The following is a 21,445-nucleotide window of genomic DNA, read 5'->3' as shown; positions in this document are numbered from 1 at the left end:
AAAGCTTTCTAACACTTCTAAAAAATTTAATTAAGGAGTGAAATTTTAAAGCCACATTTTAAAATGACAGTAAGGCATTGTAGACTCATATAGAAACTAATGGAATTCTGAGGCAACTTAAGTATTCAAAGTATACCTTATTTAGAACATAGGAGCTTTTAGAGCTGTTCTTCACCCAACGCTGATCTTCCAAATGTTTTCTCTATCTGCATAGTTGATCTGTATAGCATTTACAATGCCCTGCAACATAAGAGGACATTTGTTGGTCTGATTCTCATGGTTGGGTAGTGTGGTATTCTGATTGAGGCACAACCCATTGGGAAAGTGTGGGTGCTATGTGCTCCTTTAGAATTCCTTCATTTATGTATGCACTGGAGCATGTTTTGACTAATCTAGTGCTTGTCTAATACCAAACCGTCCAGCAACCAACCTATTAGCTACAGTGTTAGCAGTTCAGACAAAAAACTTGGTTATTTTTTTTTAGTGTCTTTTTTTTTTTTTTTTTTGGTACCGTGGATCAAACTCTCAATCTCGTGCTTGCTAGGCAGGTGCTTAATGCCACTAAGCTAAATCCTCAGCTTTTCCTTGGTTTTCTGAGACAGGCTCTTGCTATGTAGTTTAGGCTGGCCTTGAACTCACTGTCAAGGCCAGGCTGACCTTGAACTTGTGGAGATCCTTCTGCCTCAGCCTCTTGAGAACAGGGATTACTGGCCGGCATCACCATGCCTGGTGAAATTCTTTTTAAAAGTTTGTTTACATCTAAAGATTTCAGCTAGAGCCAGATAAATACAGAAAAATAATTGGAAATTTCCCTCTGGTTGTAGAAGTATATGAAAAACATAAGTATTACTGTTTGATAGCAAAATTTCTTTTGAGAAGAAAATGTGAAATTTGATTAAAAATTCAGATAAATTATCTTTGAAAAACGTTTAAAAGTCCCCTTCAGAAACTGAAAGGAAAAACATGTATATATGCATGTATATGTATATGAAAATAGTTAAGATAATTATACTACTGATTTCTCTGAGTACACTGAAGACAGATTTGTGCTGGTATTGTTCAGACAATTGAATGCAGATTTGTGCTCTGGGTGAGTGATTTAGGGATGACAATACACAATATGTGTACCATTGTTGCCCCCTGAGTGACGTTTTGAAATTTTGTTGCAGTTTTTTTCTTCTTTTTTCTTTCTTTTTATCCTTGAAATAAGACGGATTTGGAAAAAAAAACCCCTTCAAATATTTAATAATATTTATGCAGCTAGAACTTAAAATTGTATAATAGTCAGCTCACTTGCCCCTTGGAGTAAAAGCACAAATGAGTGGGTTTTCTGTTGGAAACTAGGTCAGTGGGTTAAGTGTACTTTCTCAGTTAACTGAATTTTTTTTCTGCATTTGTCTCCTTTTTTGCAGACCCCTCCTCTCAGACCCTGTGGGCTTGGAGGATTGTAATTACCACAGGTGCAGTAGTTTAAAATCCCCCAAGGTGTTTTTCTCCTCTAAAGTGCCTGCATTTTACGTCTAGATACAGAATTCCTTTGACTTGCAGGTGTACTGGTTGCTGGAGAGTGACAAATCTAGGTGATAACTGCTGTTAGAGCTCTGGAAAAGACTACCCTAGTAAGGTGTATTAAGCAGACAGGAATCCTAATGAAAACAGGAGCTTAAACATTCAATCTGACTTGCTGGTCTTTTTAGTAAGAGAGATAAAAGCAAAAGCATAGGAGAATTGGAAACTAAAAAGGAAGATGTGATATCAGGCAAGGTAGTACATGATTCTAATCCCAGCACTCAGGAGGCTGAGGCAGGAGGATTGATGCAAATTCAATACCAGCCTGGGTTACATCGTGAGAGCCCCTGTCTCAAAAAAAAAAAAAAAAAAAAAGAGGAAGGCATGAAATAGAGGTAGCTGTGTTGACATGTAAAAGAAAACCTTTTTAATAAATGGAAGGGGAAAAAAGAAATCAAATGACACACAGAAAATGTGTAGAGTTGTAGCTCTGGTTCAGCATTTGCCTAGCATGTGGGAGGCCCTATCATAAGCAATGCTCATTTAGAAGTTAGTTTTAGGATTAAACGTTCAACTTGGATGAGTAGTCCTATAAATAAGGAAAATCCCTCTTACGTTGTGAATCCTAGAATTTAGGTGGCCTTGAACTCACGGCAGTCCTTCTGCCTCAGCCTTCCAAATGCTGAGATTACAGGTATGCACCATCACATGGTATTTACTGTGTAACAGTGCTCTTTTGCACTGAAATTGGAAGAAAATTAGACATCCTACACAGTTGTTTTTCAGTTAGCTATATTATTTTTTTTTAACTCTAGAGACAAATTGAAGGGATAGAGAATTTACCAAATCGTGTTGAAACTCTGCATTTTGTTGAGGGTGCCTCTCCTTGCACCCATTTGCCCTGCTTACTTTACTTCAGTACGTCACTCTTGCCTGCTTAGAATTGAAGATAAATTCTTAGGGAACTTTGTCTTTACTGTTTAATTGTATAGTTAGCCCTCCCATTCTTTGCATTCCCCAGATTCAACCAACCTTAGATTAAAAGTATTCTCCTTCCAAGAATTCTGCCATTTTCCTTGCTATTATTTTGTTTTTGTTTTCTTTGCAGTTAATTTCTAAACAATAATAGTGTAACAACTATTTAAATGGCATTTACTCTATATTATAAGTAATGCAGAAGTGATTTCAGTCATGGGAACATGTGTGAGTTAAATGCAAATCTTGGGTCATTCTGTAGAAGAGATGAGCACTCCCGGGAGGTCCTGGAATCCATCCCCTCAGATACTTAGGGAGACTATAATTACAGTGTTACTGAAAAGATTTATGCTTAGTACACACTGGCTTTTTTTTCCCTTAGCCTTATCCTGACCATTAAATTGGTTTTTCAGGACATAGGGATTAATTGTACATAGCTTTTTAAAATAATGATTTTTCACATAAAACAATATAAGCTTCAGTTCTAAACATGATGTGTGTGTGTGTGTGTGTGTGTGTGTGTGTGTGTGTGTGTGTTTTGCTGGCGATGGAACCCAGAGCTCTTGCGTGTACTAGGCAAGCACTCTCCCACTGAGCTACATCCCAAGTTCCCTGAATATAATTTTATAAAGATTTCCTATATCAGGGTAGTTTTACAATACAACAGATAATGACTGTTCCACATCTTACTGTGAGTGAAAATTATATCAAATGTAGCTATGGTTCCCCAAAACATAATTTGTTTTAACATTAAAGCTCCATGCAAGTAACTGCTCTGTTTCTGGATCTGTCTCTAGAGAAGATAGATCATGATGAAGAAGAAATGAGAAGACTGATAAGTAGGACTCTGTCTTTCACATATTTTCTTATGCTCCTAATTGGATTGTAATGGCCATTTTTGGATGTAGAAAGGGCCAACTAGGTCTATGTTTATGCAACTAACCTTATTTGTTTGTTTAATTTTTATAGTACTAGGGATTAGACTAAGAGACTTCTATATGCTAGGCAAACACTCTACCACTGAGCTACATCCCCAGTCCTGTCTGTCTGTCTGTCTATCTGCCTATTTGAGACAGGGTCTCATGTAGTTCGGGCTGGCCTTGAATTCACTATAGAGCCCAGGCTGTCTTTGAACCCATGGCGGTTCTCCTGCCTCAGTCTCTCCAGTTCTGGGATTCCAGGTCACACCCAGCACCTTTTTATTTTTGAAGATAGGGTCTTGCAGAGTTGCCCACACTAGGCTCAAACTTTTGATCCTTTTGCTTGATCTTCCTAAATACCTGGGATTTCGGGTGTGCACCACTGCACCCAGCAAACTCTTTCATAGCAGAGAAAATGTGTATATTTGGAGGCTTATTTGAGGTTATACAGTGAGGTTATACACCCTCGGGGAGGGTGTCAGCCTAAAATCTGGAATTTTGTCTTGTCTCCCCACCCCAACACATACAGACAGATGGATAAATTAACGAGAAGCATTTTGTTTCTTCAGTTTAAGTATATGGGACATTTAAAAAATCATTTGAGGACTAAACGTAGCAAATTAAACAACTGATAATATATGAAATTGGATGGTTAAAAACCTAAAAGAATTTTAGACTTTAGTCAGTTTTAGATTTTCTAAAATTCCAGATTTTTAACCAAATGAAGGTAGTAAACTCAAAAGAAATATTTATTTTAGTTACATTTTAATTCTCTCAAAACTAAGGGTGGTATATACCAACAGCCCCCCCCCCCACCTTTTGGCACCAGGGGAAGTTGGGGCAGGAAGCGGGGAGATGGTCTGGTTTCAGGTTTCGAGAGCACCCTAGATACCTTGTAGCTGAGGTTCACAGTAGAGTTCTCGCTTCTGTGAGAATCTAAGGCTGCCCCTGATCAAGGAGGTGGAACTCAGGTAGTGAGTGATAGGTACAGCTGTAAACACAGATGAAGTGGCCCAGTGTACAGCCCAGGATTTGGGAGCCCTTAGTATATACAAGTTACCTTTAAAACCTGAGTGTTCAAGGCTGGGATTATGTGTGAATGAAGAAACAGAATTTTTGCCCAGTGGTAAAGTCTATTTTATTTTTTCGTTTGAGTGTTTTGGTGGTTTTTTTTTTTTTTTTTTTTTTTTGTTGTTGTTGTTGTTTCAGGGTTTTTTTTTTTTTTTTTTGAGATAGGTTCTCGCTATGTAGTTCAGGCCTTGAGCTCTCATATAGCCCAGAGTAGCCTCAAACTTTCATTGATTCTCCTGCCTCAGCCTTTTGGATGCTATGATTAGAGGTGTATGCCACCACACCCAGTTAAGGCTAGCTGTTTCTTCTACTTACATGTTGACAGAAACCAACCCTGAAATTAATCATTTCTCACATTTCCTCTTTTGCTAACCATATGCATACACACACACACACACACACACACACACACACACAATTACATTGAAAGACATTTAAGGAGGAAATGACCTATTTAAAATTTCAGGCCACTGTGTTTAAGAAGTAGTACATACTTTCTAGCATTTTATACTCAGAATAAGAAAAAATGTTTTTTACAATACAAATTTTTAAAGTATCAAAGCAAGAAAAATATCTTTCTGAGTTTTAAAACAAGATAGCATTTTTATTTCTGAAAAAGAAGAAAAGTGATTCAGAACATAAAAAAGTTACCCTTTTATATCTTTCCTTCGAGAAGCACTTGACAACACTGTCCTGTGTGGCATGCATGGTGGAAGAAATGCCTACTCTATGAAAAAATGAGCCACGTTGGGGCTGGGGATTTAGCTCAGTGGCATGAGTACCTGCCTTGCAAGCAGGCAGTTGTGAGTTCGATCCCTGGTACCAATAAAAAAAAAAATGAGCCACGCATTTCACTTTGGCCAGCTCCCTTCATTAATGCATTTCAAATAATCCCATTTACACAGGTTTCAGGCTTATGCTTTTTGTTTTAAAGCAGAATGTATCTGTAATTCTTTAATTGGTAGTATCAGAGGTATTCCATTTCTATAATAAATTGGTTATGCTTATGTATTGTGTAGTTTTAGAGGAAAATCACAGTAATAAGAAGCTTTGGAAAAGGGGCAGAGTAGTTCAACAACTAGCCTTAGTAGAGAGAAATAGCTAAATTTCTTTGATTGGATGATATTTGATAGAACAGTTAGCAGTCTGAAAAGCCACAACTTCCACGACCAGGGGCTTAGAGGTAGAATGAATTGGATAAGGATGTGTAACTTTGATTTGGACTTTAACATAGCATTGGAATGACTATTGTAAACTCTTTGGAGCTCAAGTTTCAAAGGACCATAATAGAATGAATGAGGAGAGGACAAAGGAACCAAAAGACTGGGTATAAATTGAAAGGCTAGGAAATAACTCCTGGACCAGCTTGCTGGGATCTGCTGATGTGTGGGTTGGCAGGGGCAAGGCCATGACAGGCCATCTAGCCTAGTTTCCCTGGGATGCCAAACTCCCTCCAGTGCTTCTGATAGGTCATGTGTGGACCACCTTCCCGGACAGCCTTGCAGACTCTGACCCTGATTTGGGGGAAATATGCCCATAACCTTTTCACTGATTACAAAAGAGGGTTAGAGTCCCTATAAAAGCCCAACACTGACCTGTATAGAATTGAAGAAGGGCAAGTCCCCAACAGCTTACATTGTGCCTATATATCTAATTTTTCCCCTACATATGCTGCCAACTATGTAAAACTGCCCATTTTTTATTTTTGAGAATATTATGTGTACTTTTCTGTAGTTTTTCCCATTTAGCATTTTGAACACCTGTGTCAGCACATATGGATTAATCTCATTCTTTTTAATGACTCCATCTGTTATATACCAGAGTTTATTCACGCAGGGTCTCATTGATAGATGGTTTAAGTTATTCCAGTTTTTTGTGCACTTACAAATAACAATGCAGTGACCATCCATTTTCTTGGCAATTTTAATTCCAGAGTTTTTTCTCACACTGGCGGAAACTTGTCCTCCTAACTCCCACTTCCTGTCCTGACAGCAGTTGCTCTTTCACCTGTTTCCTCTTAGATGGAAACTTTCCTCACCTGTTCAGTCATTCTCCCTTTCAGTCCCTTCACTGTGACCCAGATGTGGTCTGCTTTGTCGATATCTTCTTGAAGATGTAGTGATGGAACCAAATACTGCCATGGTTGTAGTTTTACCCAAATAGAGAGAGTGGGATTGTCTGTTTTTAAATTTAGTCCACAATTTTATTTCATTAGGTCTGAAGGCTGCCATATCACATTCATTCATATTAAGGAGAGAGTTAAACCTTTACATATGGAATTTGTGGATTCCCATAACATCTGTTAAAAACTGGATTTCCTCCCAGATGCCTTAATGTTCAATTACTAATACGATTTCTGGTGGTTCATGGGTCCCTAGTGTTTCTCTTTTCTTTGCGATTAGATTTTGTTGATTACTTTGCTGAAGTTACAGGTTCTTTGTCTACCAGTGCTATTACATCATCAAAAATTAAACAGGAAATAGGTTCAGTCTTGGCATTAGCCGGTGAGTCTGTGTTGTCTCCTAGCATATGGCACTTTCTTATTTTCAAGTCCTATTTTTAAACAATCCAGGCTCCATCTCGGACTAACGAGCTTGTAGTTGGGAACTCTGTCTGGTGTTTAATCCTCTCCTGTTCTTCATGATTCCACACAGAAAACAGAAAGCAGTTAAGCAGCCCTCTGTGCGATGCTTCTCAGGATCCCCGGACACGGTTCATGAGATCAAATGACTTGAAGTTGGTGAGAAAACTAGCTGGTTTTTTTTCCCCTCAGACATCTTGGATTTAAGTTTCTTCTCAATAATTGTATTTGATCTTCAGTTTGGAAAGAATAAGACATACTTGCTGGAGAATAGAAATAAAATAGGAGTAAAGCTGCTTCTCTCTGTTGTTTGTTAATACTACATTAACCACCTCATGAGAGAGGAGGCTGCACTTTTTCTTCTACTTCCTTTGGTCGGTCTCTCGGTCTCTCTCTGTTTTTGTCTGTCTTGGTACTGAGACTCAACTCAGGACGTCACACTTGCCAGGCTCCTTAGCCTCTACTACGTCATTTATTCAGTATCTGATACTTTGTAAAGCTACAGTTCATCTTGTGCCTTTAGCCTCACTCACTATTCTTACAGTCCCATTTCACTCTTTATATTTGTTTTATGTGTTTTTTTTGAACCATCTGTCGTAAGGGTTTTTAACATCTGAAATCCAGAAAGCTGTCCGTGTAGCACATTGTATTTTTTACTTCCCTCTTGCCTCACCAGTGTTTCACAATCACATAGTCAGCATTATGTTTGTGAGAGCTTCCCAGCCTTCTCAAGCTTCGTTATACAGTGTCTGATCTTAGAAATGACCTAATTTTCTTTTGAAAAATTTGAACTCTGCCTATGCAATATATGTAGCTTTCTCCTTCATTTCTTTCTTGGTCTCCAAACAACACGGCTGCTTTCTTTAAAGCCTCCTACTTACACATCACCAATTATGTTTTACTAGTGAGGACTGGATCCAAAATTAGTTTTTCTTATTTTTCCTTTGCTTTATGAAAGCCTTAACAAAAAAATCATTAGATGGATTGATTTTAGGCGGAGTGACATTTTCACCAATGTCCTTGGTCAGTAATAATAGCTAATAGCTAAATTTTCTTTGCATACTCCCACATGGCAGACACCAGACTAAATCCTTTCCACATGGACTATCTCACTTTTTTTTTAATCTCACTTGTTTTTTGTCACATGGGTGCTATTATTATCCCAGTAATACCAAAGAGGAAATGGGTTTAGGATGTTGAGTTATATCCCCAAGATTGTACAACTGACTTAGAAAGTTTCAAAGTGAGAAATTTCCTAAATCAAATTGTTAATCACCATACTAGGCTACTGAACATGGTGCTTGATTACTCTGCTGGACAAGATGCTATGGCTCGAAACCCTATGTAGCAGGGGCTGGGGATTTAGCTCAGCGGCATAAGCGCCTGCCTTGCAAGCAGGCAGTCGTGAGTTCAATCCCTGGTACCGATAAAAAGAAAAAAGACAAAAAACAAAAACAAAAACAAAAACAAAAACCTATGTAGCTCTCAGACCACTGGCTGTGCACAGTAGGCACTGAAATATTTAATTTGAGGTTTATGATTCGTGATTTTCTAGAGTATTGCCTTGTAGCTCCTACAAGTCAATAAGAAAAAGAGAAGAAAAATAGCCAAGGCAGACTATTAAAGAATTCATAGACGAACTGATTGGAAAAGGAGACTATGAGAACATACACATTCTACAGTGACCCCTCTCCTGTGCTACAGATCAAAGCCAGGGCTTGCATATAGTAGGCAAACATTCTACCATTGGGCTCCATCTCTAGTCCTCTGAGACCCATTTTTTAAGTGGCAAGAATGATTTTTTCTGTTTTTATAAGCATATGCATTTATATAAGAACCAAAAAAAAAAAAACAAGGAATGCAAAAATGTTTGTGAAATTCCAGAGAATTACTACTAAAGCAATCATACATAAAATTTTTATTTAATTGGAAGAGTGCCAGGGTGCTGTTGCCCTTCAGATGATGAATATATTGTAAACATCATTCTGTATTAGTAAATAACCAGTGATATTATCCTTAGCAGCTGAACAGTATTCCATAGCTTCTCTAAGAGATTGAAGCTCACTGTGTTTTCAGTTAAGTTTATATATGTGAAGTACAAGTAGTAAAGAGTAGTTGGAAGGTGGTTATCTGTCATGTGGCAATATAGTCTTTTCTTTATTATTTTATTGAAATAATTCGTTTGCTGTTACTCATTCTTTGCTGATTTTTTTCCCCATAGTTGTTATTTTGCTAGGGAGAATTGAGCTAGATGCCCAATCATTATAATCCATATGATTGATTCTTTTTGTTAAGAACAGTTGCAGGCTCTTTTCTTTGAGAAGAGTCATTAGGCTCATTCATTGAACATGTTAAGTGTTCTAGTAAATGACCATGTGATTTAAAGATTTTTGTAAGGAATAATGGGAGCTGTATGCTGTAGCCTACTGAAAATTGAAAGAGCTTTGGAGTAAAATTGTCCTGGTTCAAGGTTCAGATCCCAGCACTACCATTTTTAGGTATATAAGCAAATTGGAAAAGTCACCAAATAGTCTAAGCCTGTTTTTTAAATTAGAAAAATGGGGATTGTAATTGGTCTTTCAAGAAGCAATAATTTAACATAGGATACACATACGTAAGGCCCAGTGCAGTAATAGTGTTAGTTTTCTTTCTCATACAGTTAGGCAAGGGATTCTCAACCTTATTTCATGCCTTTTACCTTAGTCTAGTGAACTCCATGAATGGACCCCCCTTTCAGAATAATGATTCTATAAATACTTGGAATTACAAGAGAAACCAGTTATTGAATATAGTTATAAAATTACTTACATTTTTGGATGAATCAAGGAGAGAGAAAGATAGCAAGGAGGAAAAAGAGAAAAAAGGAGAGAAAGATCATAAACCATGTGCTTGGTTTTGAGTCCTCCCAAAATGTCGTCTCAGATTTTCATCCAGCTTTTAGCTATTTTCTCCTCATTTTACCAGCAGCTCACTATGCCAGAGAAGTTGAATAATTCTCCCAAATCAGCTGTCTGGGTTTTTTGTTTGTCTGGTTTTTGAGACAGGATCTTGCTATGTAGCCCAGGCTGGCCTGACCTCATGGTGATCCTCCTGCCTTAGCCTCCTGAATGCTGGGATTACATGTGTGCGCTACCACACCCAGCTGTCTTGGTAGGATATCATGTCTGCCTACCACTTCAAATCTATATCCTCAAATCATTATTTGAAACTTTACTTTTTTTTAACCCTATTCCTACTTCATGGACATTTGTAGACTTTATCTGTATAAATCTCAGTTTTCCAATCACACTTAATATCCTTTTACTTCACCCTTTTCATATTACAGTCCGGCTTTGTCTGCTGTTCTCCAATATTCTACCTCTCTCACAAAGTATCCCTTGAGTGTTTTGGGTTAGTTTGATGTGCTTGATATAGAAAATGCTGCAATGCTTGGAGATGTGCTGTATACCTCCATACCTATTTTGTCAGCTGACTTAGTGTGTTGTGTTTCATATTCCAAAATATATTGTAAGTTCTTTGAGGAAATGGACCACATCTTACACTTATTTTTTTAATAACCCCAAGTTGAACCCTTAAAAGTGCTTCATAAAGTCTTGAGAGTCATCATCGTTACATGGTTCCAGCTCCAAAACCCAAAAAGGAGTTTTATCTATTCTTATCTACTGAATTGTTAATGTAGAGGTTGTTGGAAACAGACTAAATGTTTATGTCAAAAACCTGTGAGTTTTGCATGTATTTCTGCTGGGAATTTTTACTAAATCACTAATATAACTTTCCAAATTATATTTCCAATTATTCAGTTGTAGTTTTACAGTGTCTCCTGTAGTTCAGAAAACCACAGACATGGCTTTCTTTGCTGTGAACCCCGTATCTGACTTCTTAGATCCCACTTGTAGCCTAGGGCCTGACATAACAAGTACCTAATACATTTCGTTAGGAATTTATTTCTGCCTGGAACATAACTTGTGCATGGAAAATAGATTTAACTTGATTTGATTTAGTGGTAAAGAGGATTGAACCCAAAGCCTTCATACTGAGCTATATCCTCAGCTCCCTTTTTAAATTTTTGAGACAGTCTTGCTAAGTTACTCAGACTGGTTATATATGACTACAAATACAAGTTATAAAAGCCAATGCAAGGAGCTGGAGATTTAGCTCAGCGGCATAAGCACCTGCCTTGCAAGTGTGTGGTCGTGAGTTTGATCCCCAGTACCAATAAAAAAGAAAAACACCAAAAAAAAAAAAAAAAAAAGCCAATGCAATTTTAAAATGTCATAGAAAGTAGAAAGTAGGTAATTTTACCAGGAAAAGCAGTTTTAGTAAAGGAACCTAAAATAATGGTTTTAGTAGGTTTTGAAATCTTGTCTGCCATTGATGATTTTTCTTTTCGTTAAATTGTTTTATTTGTATTTTTAGGTTAAGACCTCAGAATTTTATAGATACTCCCGACAGCTGCGCTATGAAGTTGACCAAGCATTGAATTACTTTCAGAATATCCATCAGCAGCCTTTATTGGACATGAAATCAAGCCGCATTCGTTCTGCCAAACCCCAGACTACAGTATTCCGAGGAATGATTGGACATAGCATGGTTAACAGTAAAATACTTCTGTTAAAGAAACCAAGAGTCTGGTGGGAACTGGAGGGCCCACAAGTACCTCTTCGGCCAGACTGCCTTGCTATCATCAATAACTTTGTGTTCCTGTTAGGTGGGGAAGAACTAGGCCCTGATGGTGAATTCCATGCCTCTTCCAAAGTGTTCAGGTATGACCCAAGACAGAACTCTTGGCTGCGAATGGCAGACATGTCTGTACCACGCTCAGAATTTGCAGTTGGTGTTATTGGGAAGTTCATTTATGCTGTAGCAGGCAGAACCAGAGATGAGACTTTCTATTCAACAGAGAGATATGACATCACCAATGATAAGTGGGAATTTGTGGACCCCTACCCAGTTAACAAATATGGACATGAGGGGACAGTGCTCAATAACAAGTTGTTTATCACGGGTGGAATCACCTCATCTTCCACCTCTAAACAAGTGTGCGTGTTTGACCCCAGTAAAGAAGGGACCATCGAGCAGAGGACCAGGAGAACTCAAGTAGTTACCAACTGCTGGGAAAACAAGAGCAAGATGAATTACGCAAGATGTTTTCACAAGATGATTTCCTACAATGGCAAGCTTTATGTCTTTGGTGGCGTCTGTGTGATCTTGAGGGCCTCTTTTGAATCTCAGGGCTGCCCTTCCACAGAAGTGTACAACCCAGAGACTGATCAGTGGACCATCTTGGCATCCATGCCAATCGGTAGAAGTGGCCATGGTGTGACTGTGCTGGACAAACAAATAATGGTTCTTGGAGGCCTTTGTTATAATGGTCATTACAGTGATTCTATCCTCACTTTCGATCCAGATGAAAACAAATGGAAGGAAGATGAGTATCCCCGGATGCCCTGCAAGCTGGATGGTTTACAAGTATGCAATCTGCATTTTCCGGACTATGTACTGGATGAGGTCAGGCGTTGTAACTAATGACATCTTTTGCCCTCAAAAAAAAAAAAAAAGCAAACAAAACATTTGTTTGTGGTGAAGTAGTTAGGTAAAAAACATAAGGAAAAACCTCACCAGTTTTACTATCAAAGCCATTGGTCTAATATTGTAAGAATTTTTCATTCTGTGCTAGCATCCCTGTTTTTCTTTTCAGTGGCCTCAAACTCATGCAATAAGTTAATTCTAAGTGCTAGCTCTTGAAACTACTTCCAGAAGCAGTTTAATAGAATGCTCCACTTACCTGGGAAGTTGATTTTCTGCTTTAAAGATTTCTTTCAGATGTTAGCGTAGGAGTCCTGCATCTTCTAAGAGAAGACCCAATAAGTGTCACTGGATGTGATTTTAGTTCCTAGCTCTATCTGAAACCTTTTTGAACATTAATTTCAGTGTTTCAGTCTGTTAAATGTTTTGGTTTTATTATTTAAAAGTTTAAAACTCTTGACCTTTTTGCATGGCTTTTTGCTGAAAATGCAAAAATATAAATTTTCTACAAAATTAACTTTTTATATTCAGAACACTATTTCTAAGCTGCCTTCTCTTATCTGCAATGTGTTAGTGAAAGCATATCCATACTCGCGTACATCCTATAAATATATAAGGCACATCCCTTTTATGCGTGGTTAGGATTCTATATTTTTAAGCTAGTGCACTTGCACACACGGTTCGCCATACTTGTTGAATTTTAGATGTGACGTGTTTTCATGTACTAACATTTTTAGAAAGTGAAAATAACTGGAGTCCTCATTTGGTATCAAAGTAGCCAGTCTTCAGTCCATGCAGATTCAGTAATATTCGAATTTTTATATTCCTGAAATGTGTATGGATTTATGAAAAAACTAGCATTTTGTGTTTTCTCTTCAAAAGTGAATGTTAATGTTCTTTATCGATGTCTTTTCTTTTTGAAAATGTTTTTCTTTGCAGTCTAATATTGTCCTGTTTTTAGTGAGAATCGGAGTGGTATATGACAAGCTCTGAATCTGACCCTGCAGCGTGCAAGCACTTTTAAAGAGAATTTAGGTAATACCAGACTCCTAAATGCCCCTTAAAAGTAAGTGTAACTCCCACACTTTACATTCAGCAAGGCTGCTGCATCTGTTATTGAATGGAGGGTAGCAACTTTTAGAAAATTTGAGCTCAGTTTTGACTTAAAAGGTAAGAAAGAGAATTATAATGTTCCTGGTTATATCTGCTTATTTATTTCCTACAAAATATTCAGAGGCACTAGGTTTTGTTTTATTTACCAGAAGCTACTAGAGTGAAGGATAGTAACCACAAAATTCAGAATGGATCAAGAGTACCTGTTTAAAAGGAGTAGAATAGATATTTTAGAATGAATTGTATCTTTCAGTTCTAATCATGAGAGAGGAAATTACAGATGACATAATTAAGGAAGAATGGGTCATTTAAGCAGATGCCATTTTCTTATGAGTAGTCTATATTTGATACAGACTAAATCTACATTGGCAAAACTTGCCAGATCTTAGGATATTTGGTGCAATATTGCAATGCCTTCTATATGGCTGCTGTTGTATACATTTTCTAGTACCTTTTTCTTTTTTTTGCTGCTGCCACCATTGAACACAAAGTGGAAGCGTGAAGTCGCGGAAATGTGAAGACTTTGTTTTTTGTGGAGGGTGCTTTTTAGCTGTTAACTAGAAATACTTCAAAATAAAACCCAGTTTTATTTTTTTTAAAGTGTAGTGTTTTTATTTTTTGTAAGAGGGATTGAACTCACGACCTTGTGATTGCCAGACAGGCACTGTGCCGCTGAGCCGCTGAGCTGTATCCCCAGCCTTTAAAACCCAATTTTAAAACACCAAAATTTGGACATGTGTTAGCTTAACAATCAGGTACACAAATAGCTTTTTGAAAAAAGCAACATTGGCATGAGTTTCAGAAATCAAGTTAATAGTAACGTTCTTTTGTATATGAAATTTAAATTTTTTTTGGTCTTTTGAGGCAGGATCTGCATGGTAATGCAGGCTGGCCTTGAACTCACTATGAACTCACTAAGTAGCCCCAGGCTGGCCTCAGATTTGCAGTGATCCTCCTGCCTCAGCCTCCCAAATTGCTGAGATTACAGGAATGTGCCACCATGCCCAGCTTCTATGAAATTTTAATTTTCATTAATCAAGTATTTATTAATTTAGAATTTCTTTTTTTTTTAAGGCTAGTCAAGTGAAGCAGTGGGAATGGAGAAGGAACAAAGAAATCTGTAACTGGTTGTGATCAATTAGTTGTAAACACCACTGCACTTGGACCAGCCTAATTTAGAATTTCTAAAAATGAGGTTTGGTATCTTAGTTTTCTATGAAATGTGGGTGAAAGTCTTTTTTCTAGATTTTAAAAATAATTTTTAATTATTTTAGTTTTTGTTTTTGATGTTTCACTGTTTTCTTTTTTGTTGTTGTTGTTGTTTATTTTTTTTGAGACAGGGTGTTGTTGTGTAGCCCAGGCTGGCTTAGAACTCACAATCCTCCCGTCTCAGCCTCCCAAGTGCTGGGATTGCAATCACGTTCCATTTACACCCAGCAATTTTACTTTGGCAAACTAGGAATTGAGTTATCCATTTAATTTTTAAAATTCATTAGTTCATGTAAGATTTTGTGTGTATGGGCTCCTGCTTTAAAGAAAGAAAATAATGTCTTCATTATTTTCCTTGTTGATGTCTTTTGCCGGAAAAGACCCAAGATAGAGCCATCAGACAGGGTACCACATCAAAGGCTTTACACTCCAGTGGTGTTTCTCTTTAATTGCTTAGATATGATTTCAGAACCCCTAGGGGGTAGCATCTGAGCAAACAATTGAATATTCTTGGTCTTCCATTTTAAAGATGCAAGGCCAAGGTCAACGTTAATGTTTCGTAAAGTTGATGAAATTGTAACTTGAACTAACTCTGGGTTCAGCTTCATGTAAGTCATGTCTACCCTGATGTTAGCTATAATCAGTCATGAGCTTTAAGAATAGTTGCTGTTGCTTGAGTTCTGAATGTATGAGATAACCTTTCTGTTTATATGTATCTCTTATTTAGGTGATTTTAAATCCATGATGAACTTACATTCCCTTTTAAAAATTACGGTGTATTTGCTGCAAGAGATTTATTTTTGTTATACTAAACTACAGAAATTTTTTTTCATAGAATTTGTTTTCAAGTTTATTTTTTGTGTGCTTCATTTGGAACCATTTTTGTTTATATACATTGTATACACAAAATAATTGTTTTTTAAAAAAATCCAGTAAGAGATTTGAAAACTATACAGTTATAACTGTTATGATCTTTGTATGCGTTACTTTCACTTTACATTTTAAATGCCAGATTTCATAAAAATAGCGGGTCTGTATTAATGTCATCTTAATTAGTACTGTTTGTTCTCTTCCATGTCTTGAACCTCAGTTTGGTTTTAAAGCAAATCCTTGCACTACAGCCTTTTCATAAAATGCAACATTCTCACAGTGAAGGTTTTTGTATTAGGAAAAAAATGCTACTGGTTTTCAAAAGCAAAGCTTCATGAGTAGAATGATTAGCTTTTCTAGAGACAGCTTTCCCTGTGCCCTCCCCTCGCTGCTGTGCCCCGTGTGCGTGTCACTCTCATCGTGCAAGACGACTGAGCCCTTCGCTTACCTTTCTAAAGCAGCACCTTCGGACACCTCATTCTGGGAAGCCTGCTTGACTCGTAGGAAAGGACACACATTGGTGTGGGGAGAAGTGGTAAATATGGAGAGTTTTGTCTTAATTACATGAAACTAAGCTTTAAAATATTTTATAACAAATTATTTGAGCTGCATAATCTAAACATGTCAGACGTTCAGTGGAACTATTTTTATATATGTATATGTGGGTGTAGGTCATAACATTTCAGTTTATAATATAAATTGTTCTTTCAGTTTATAAGCTATATCTCAGAAGAGACTAGCTCTTTGGAGAATATGTAATTTAAAGTTTTAGACTGAAGTAAAACAGCATAGATATAGTGTAAATTAGATATAATTGAGGGCTATATGGCAGTAAAACTGCTAGTGCCAGTTTTCTTGTTTGCCTACTATACATTTTTGATTTTTTTATTCTGAACATTTTTAGAGATCATACATTTGTTCAGTCACATTTAGAGTCGGTTTGGGAATAAATATCTTCTTAAAAAGAGATTTATCTTAAAATTAAAAAGTCCTGAAAAATTAGTTTATTGAGAGTTTATAAAGTCAAATATTCAATAGGCATAGACTGGAATAGATAAGTTCATGGAAACCATATCCTGTCGGTATAGCATAAACCTTTGATATTACACGAGTAACACTGAATGGATGCCATCAGCTTTGTTCCTGCTTAAAATTCTTGGATTTTCTTTTTACATCTCTGGGAACAAGTGCATGAAGGTTTTACTAATCAGTATACCAGTAAGGATCGGGTGTTTGTTTCTGGAGGAATGTGCCCGAGAGGGAATCAGAGAGGTTATTTTCTACCTAATTTGTATATGCCCTATACCTCTTGGGCATACTTTGTCTATAGAAAAATATTTTGACCTTTAGGTACATTTTGGGCCAGTAGTCAAATAATCCTAGGGCCAATATAAAATCTTAGAACAATTTAAGGTTTGCCTTTTATATCTGTTTTGAAAGCCTTTACATTTTTGTCAGGTAATTTTTCCCAAGCCGTGGATATAATCTATTCAAACATGTTTATGCTATCCATTCTGTTTTTAAATTGAAAAAATGTTAAAGTGTTTATGAAGAAAAGTTTAAATAAAATATTTTTAATCTTTATTAAAGTATTCTCTGTCTGTTTCCTATCTTTAGTCCCTCCCACACGTCTAAAGTTCTTGAGTAGTAGTATATATTTTGTTTCTCTTAACCTGCCAAGGAAGTACATGAAAATGAGACTTCTACCAGTGCTTTCAGCCTCAGATTGAAATGAGTGCATTAGAGTGAAACTATTTATACTCTTATATGCAATGGAAATTTTATAACGAAGCCAAGTAATTAAAGTTCCACTAACGGAGTTTTGCAGTTGTGCAGAATGGAAATAACTGAGAAAAAGCATTTATTGGCCTCAAGCTTTAGTTTGGTGATTTTTAGATTTCCTTCAGCTTTTCATCCCTCAGTATGACGGATTGGACCTAGGGTCTTCTCAGTGAGGTACTTTCCTAGTCCCCTTTTTAAGTTATGAGACAAGGTCTCACTAATTTGCTAAGTTGCTGCTCACGGTGGGTTTGAACTTGTGGTTTTCCTGCATCAGCCTCCCAGAGTGCTCAGACTAGAAACCTGTACTACCAGGCCCACTAGCATTTTGACTTACTGTGTTTAAAGGTTCACGATGTTGAGTTGTTTGCAAACTCAACATCAAGTGACGAACTCAACTATGGCCATCTTTTCAGAATTGTGGAACAAATTAAGTTCATGAACTGAGTATCTTTAGTTACTTACCTCATTGCTGAGACAAAATATCTGATACCCAAAGTTAAAGGGAGGAAAGGTTTGTTTAGCTCATAGACCGTAGAGGTTTTAGTTCATGATCCGCTGCATCCAGGGCAGGGTGGCTAATGGCAGAGGGACAACAGTTCATGGTAGTGAAAGACAGCAAAAGCAGCAAGGGAGAGGGAGACAAGCCTCTTTCTGCCCCTTATGTTGTATGTGGGCTGCCTGCTCTAGGTAGGTATAGCACTCACACCCTTGATGCCAGCATTGGTTTGTGAATCAATCTTAAACTCTAGATTCAGCCACCTCCAAGAAAGCCCTATGACTGCATGAGGCTTTGGGGGACATCTATACACAAATTATAATGCCAAGGTACCATTGTATTTCTGAAACTAGGGAATAGGCAGAGGTGTTAGGTACACATGTCCATGTGTACATTCTTTCAAATGGACTCCTAGGAAACCTCAGCAAGATTTCCTAGCACCCAGCGTGTTTCTCCCCATCATCTCCTATACTCCATTCTGTTGAGTTCTCCTTTTTTTTGGTACCTGGAATTGAACTCATGACCTAGCACTCCCTAGGCAGGTCCTTGTGCTGCTGATCTAAATCCACAGCCTCCCTGTGAAGCTCTTTCCAGCCTTGCTTGCCTTTCCTCTTCCCTGCCTTCCCAAACCCACTTCCTTTGCAAAGCCCAGCTCAAATGCCTCCCTTCTGAAACCCATGTTCTCATCCATTGAATCACTTGCTGCTGTTTTTACCTCTTTTTTTTTTTTTTCCGGGAATTGAACTTAGGACCTCGTGATTGCTAGGCAGGCACTGTGCCACTGAGCCATCTCTGCAGCCCCTCCCCACTTTTAAAGGCAAGGTGTCACTGTGTAGCCCAAGCTAGCATAGAATTTGCAGCAATCCTGCCTCAGCCTTTTGAGTGCAGGGATCACAGGCATGTACCAACCATCCCTGGCTCATTTGCTGCTTCTACACTCAACACATTTGTATCTTCTGTTTCATTCTTTTGCATACTTGCTGAATATAATTCTTCCTCTTCAACTAGATCATGGTCTCCTTAGGTGAAAGGACCCTCTCTTTCTTTTTTTAAAAACTGTTTTGCTATGTAGTTCAGGCTGGTCTTGAACGCAGCAATCCTCCTGCCTCAGCCTTCCAAGTGCTGGGATTACAGGTGTGCACTACACCTGGTTTCTTACTTTTTCTTGTACCCTCTTGTAGCATGATACTTTCTTCACAGCAGAGACCAAGCTAAGTAAGTGTTCGCTGCACAGTTAACAGATTCCATGTCAGTTGTAAGCACTGTAGGGACTCAGGTGAGGGAGGGGTAACAATTACCCTAGAAGCAGAAGTCTCTGCTTTTTTTTTCTTTTTTGCACTGGGAATCAAACACAACCTTGTGCTTGCCAGGCATGTGCTGTGTCACTGAGCTGCATTCCTGGCCCTTGTCTCTGCTGTCTTGTCTACACACTTGCTACACAGTCACATCCACACTTACAACTTTTGTTCTGATGCCTGTCAAATCTGCATTTCTGGACCCAGTGTTCCTGCCAGTCCTGAAATGGCTCACGTTTCACTGGAATGTCAGATTGAATGCAAGCAGTTCTGAAGACCAAACTTCCCCCAAAACCTGCCCCTTGTCCTATGTTCCCAGAACCATTGCCTGTGATTATTCAAGTGATGAATCTGGAAATGCCTCTCCCTCAACACCAACATTTTAATTCACCCAGCTCTAACACTTTATCTTTTTTTTTTGTCTTTTTCCTTTTTATCGGTACCAGGGATCGAACTCACGACTGCCTGCTTGCAAGGCAGGTGCTTATGCCGCTGAGCTAAATCCAGCCCCTCTAACACTTTATCTTATATTTTCATTTATCTTTGTATTTTTTGACACAGGGTCTCACTCTAGCCCAGGCTGGCCTCAAACTAGCAGTGATCTTCCTGCCTCAGTCTTCCTGCCTAGAATGGTGAGATCTTCCTGCCTAGAATGGTGAGATTACAGGCATATGACAGCATGCCTGGCCAGCTCTATCACTTTAAACTTGCAAAGCTGCCGTCTCCTTTCCATCTTTATCTCCATAGTTCAGGCCTTCATCTTCTTGCTAGACCTCTGGAGATTTCTAAAGGCAAATCTGACCCTAAGATTCAGTAGTCATCAGTCATCCCTTTTCACCCTGGGGCTAAATCTCCAACTCCCTAGCGAACCTAACCTTGCAAAGCCGTTTATGTTTTGCCCCCTTTTTATGTGCGCAGTGCTCGCGTCCCATACTGGCTGCGGCTAGGCTGCGGGAGCTAGACTGCGGCTTCCGAGCAGGCTGGGGTTCCTCAGATCTCCCAGCTGTGGGAGCTGCTCGCTCTGCCTTTGAGGAAGCCATCCAGGACACCAGGGCCCTGTCCAGTCTCCTCCTGCCCCTCCGCTCAGTCTTGATTAACTCCTCCATCAGGCTCTTGGCTACACTCTAAGGAGAGGTACTGTGCTCTTTTTATCTCTGCCTTTCAAGACTCTGGCTTCATGTCTGGCACATGGTGGATCCTTAATAAAGAGAGACCCAGAAACTGGGAGTTTCCCCAGAAGGAGGGGCTGGCCATATGAGGACTTCCCTCCCTATTCCTTTCCGGTGTGAAGCTCCCGCTCCCTGCCGCACCTGGAAGGTCGAAGGTCGGTGCCTCTGGCTGGTGACTGTCACGTGCTTTCTTCTTAACACATCGGCATTGCTGATCCAGTGGCCAAAAGCACATCACAGCGCGTCTCGCGGAGCATCAATCCATGAAAGGCTCTGCAAGGTGAAGGAAGCGGGTGTTTGATGGCCATAATCTTGGAAAACGCATAGCATTTCTTTTCTTTTTTTTTGGAGAATCTCAACCAAAACAAGCATGCTAGAGGCTCAGAGAAGTCCTGCCGTTATCTCATTTTGATTTTGTTTAGCTCATCAGTGTAAACCAAGCATTTGCTCACTAAGCTGCTTTTTCTTTGTGGAATGTAACCGATCCATGTGCGCACTTGGAAAAGCCTGGTTAAGGAATATCTAAAAAACCAGCAAGCAAGAGGATGGCTATTGCAGCACTGTAATCTACAAAATCGGGCCCCCTTGGGGGCTGGGGATTTAGCTCAGCGGTACAAGCACATGCCTTGCAAGCAGGCAGTCGTGAGTTCTATCTGGAAGAAAGAAAGAAAAAAAAAATCGGGCCTCCTGCGAGGCCAGTTAGATTCCAGGTGAAAGTCAGCATTTCCCTGAGGTGACCCCTGCGATCTCACCTGCAAGGTCCTATCATCTCCTTCCAGGAGCAGCTGAATCTCTACACACAGCTGTGTAGTTTAAGGAGCAGGACTTTCAGAATGACCAAGTATGTAAGCAGCTGGGCAAATCCTTATCCATAACAGAAACTATAAAACTGATGTGTCAAAAATTTTAAATGAGCCAGCCATGGTGGT

The 21,445-nt window shown here is 38.7% G+C and overlaps 1 protein-coding gene across 8 annotated transcripts in view; it reads left to right on the top strand.

Annotated features, from left to right (window-relative positions):
* Nucleotides 1–17,366, top strand: part of Klhl15 (kelch like family member 15) — a 41,390-nt gene extending 24,024 nt beyond the window's left edge. For all 8 annotated transcript variants that reach the window (XM_063243033.1, XM_063243032.1, XM_063243030.1 and 5 more), the window contains one exon: nt 11,473–17,366. In XM_063243033.1, coding sequence (XP_063099103.1) covers nt 11,473–12,582 — 1,110 coding nt within the window. In that variant the 3' untranslated portion in view covers nt 12,583–17,366. The remainder of the gene's footprint in view (nt 1–11,472) is intronic.
* The last annotated feature ends 4,079 nt before the right edge of the window (nt 17,367–21,445 follow it).

Source organism: Cavia porcellus, unplaced genomic scaffold (genome assembly GCF_034190915.1).
Source record: "Cavia porcellus strain 051 isolate PalLab524CR breed Dunkin Hartley unplaced genomic scaffold, mCavPor4.1 scaffold_33, whole genome shotgun sequence".
In the NCBI taxonomy this organism is placed as follows: domain Eukaryota; kingdom Metazoa; phylum Chordata; class Mammalia; order Rodentia; family Caviidae; genus Cavia; species Cavia porcellus.
Note: the sequence above shows the minus strand (reverse complement) of the source record. Positions and strands in the feature narration are given on the sequence as shown.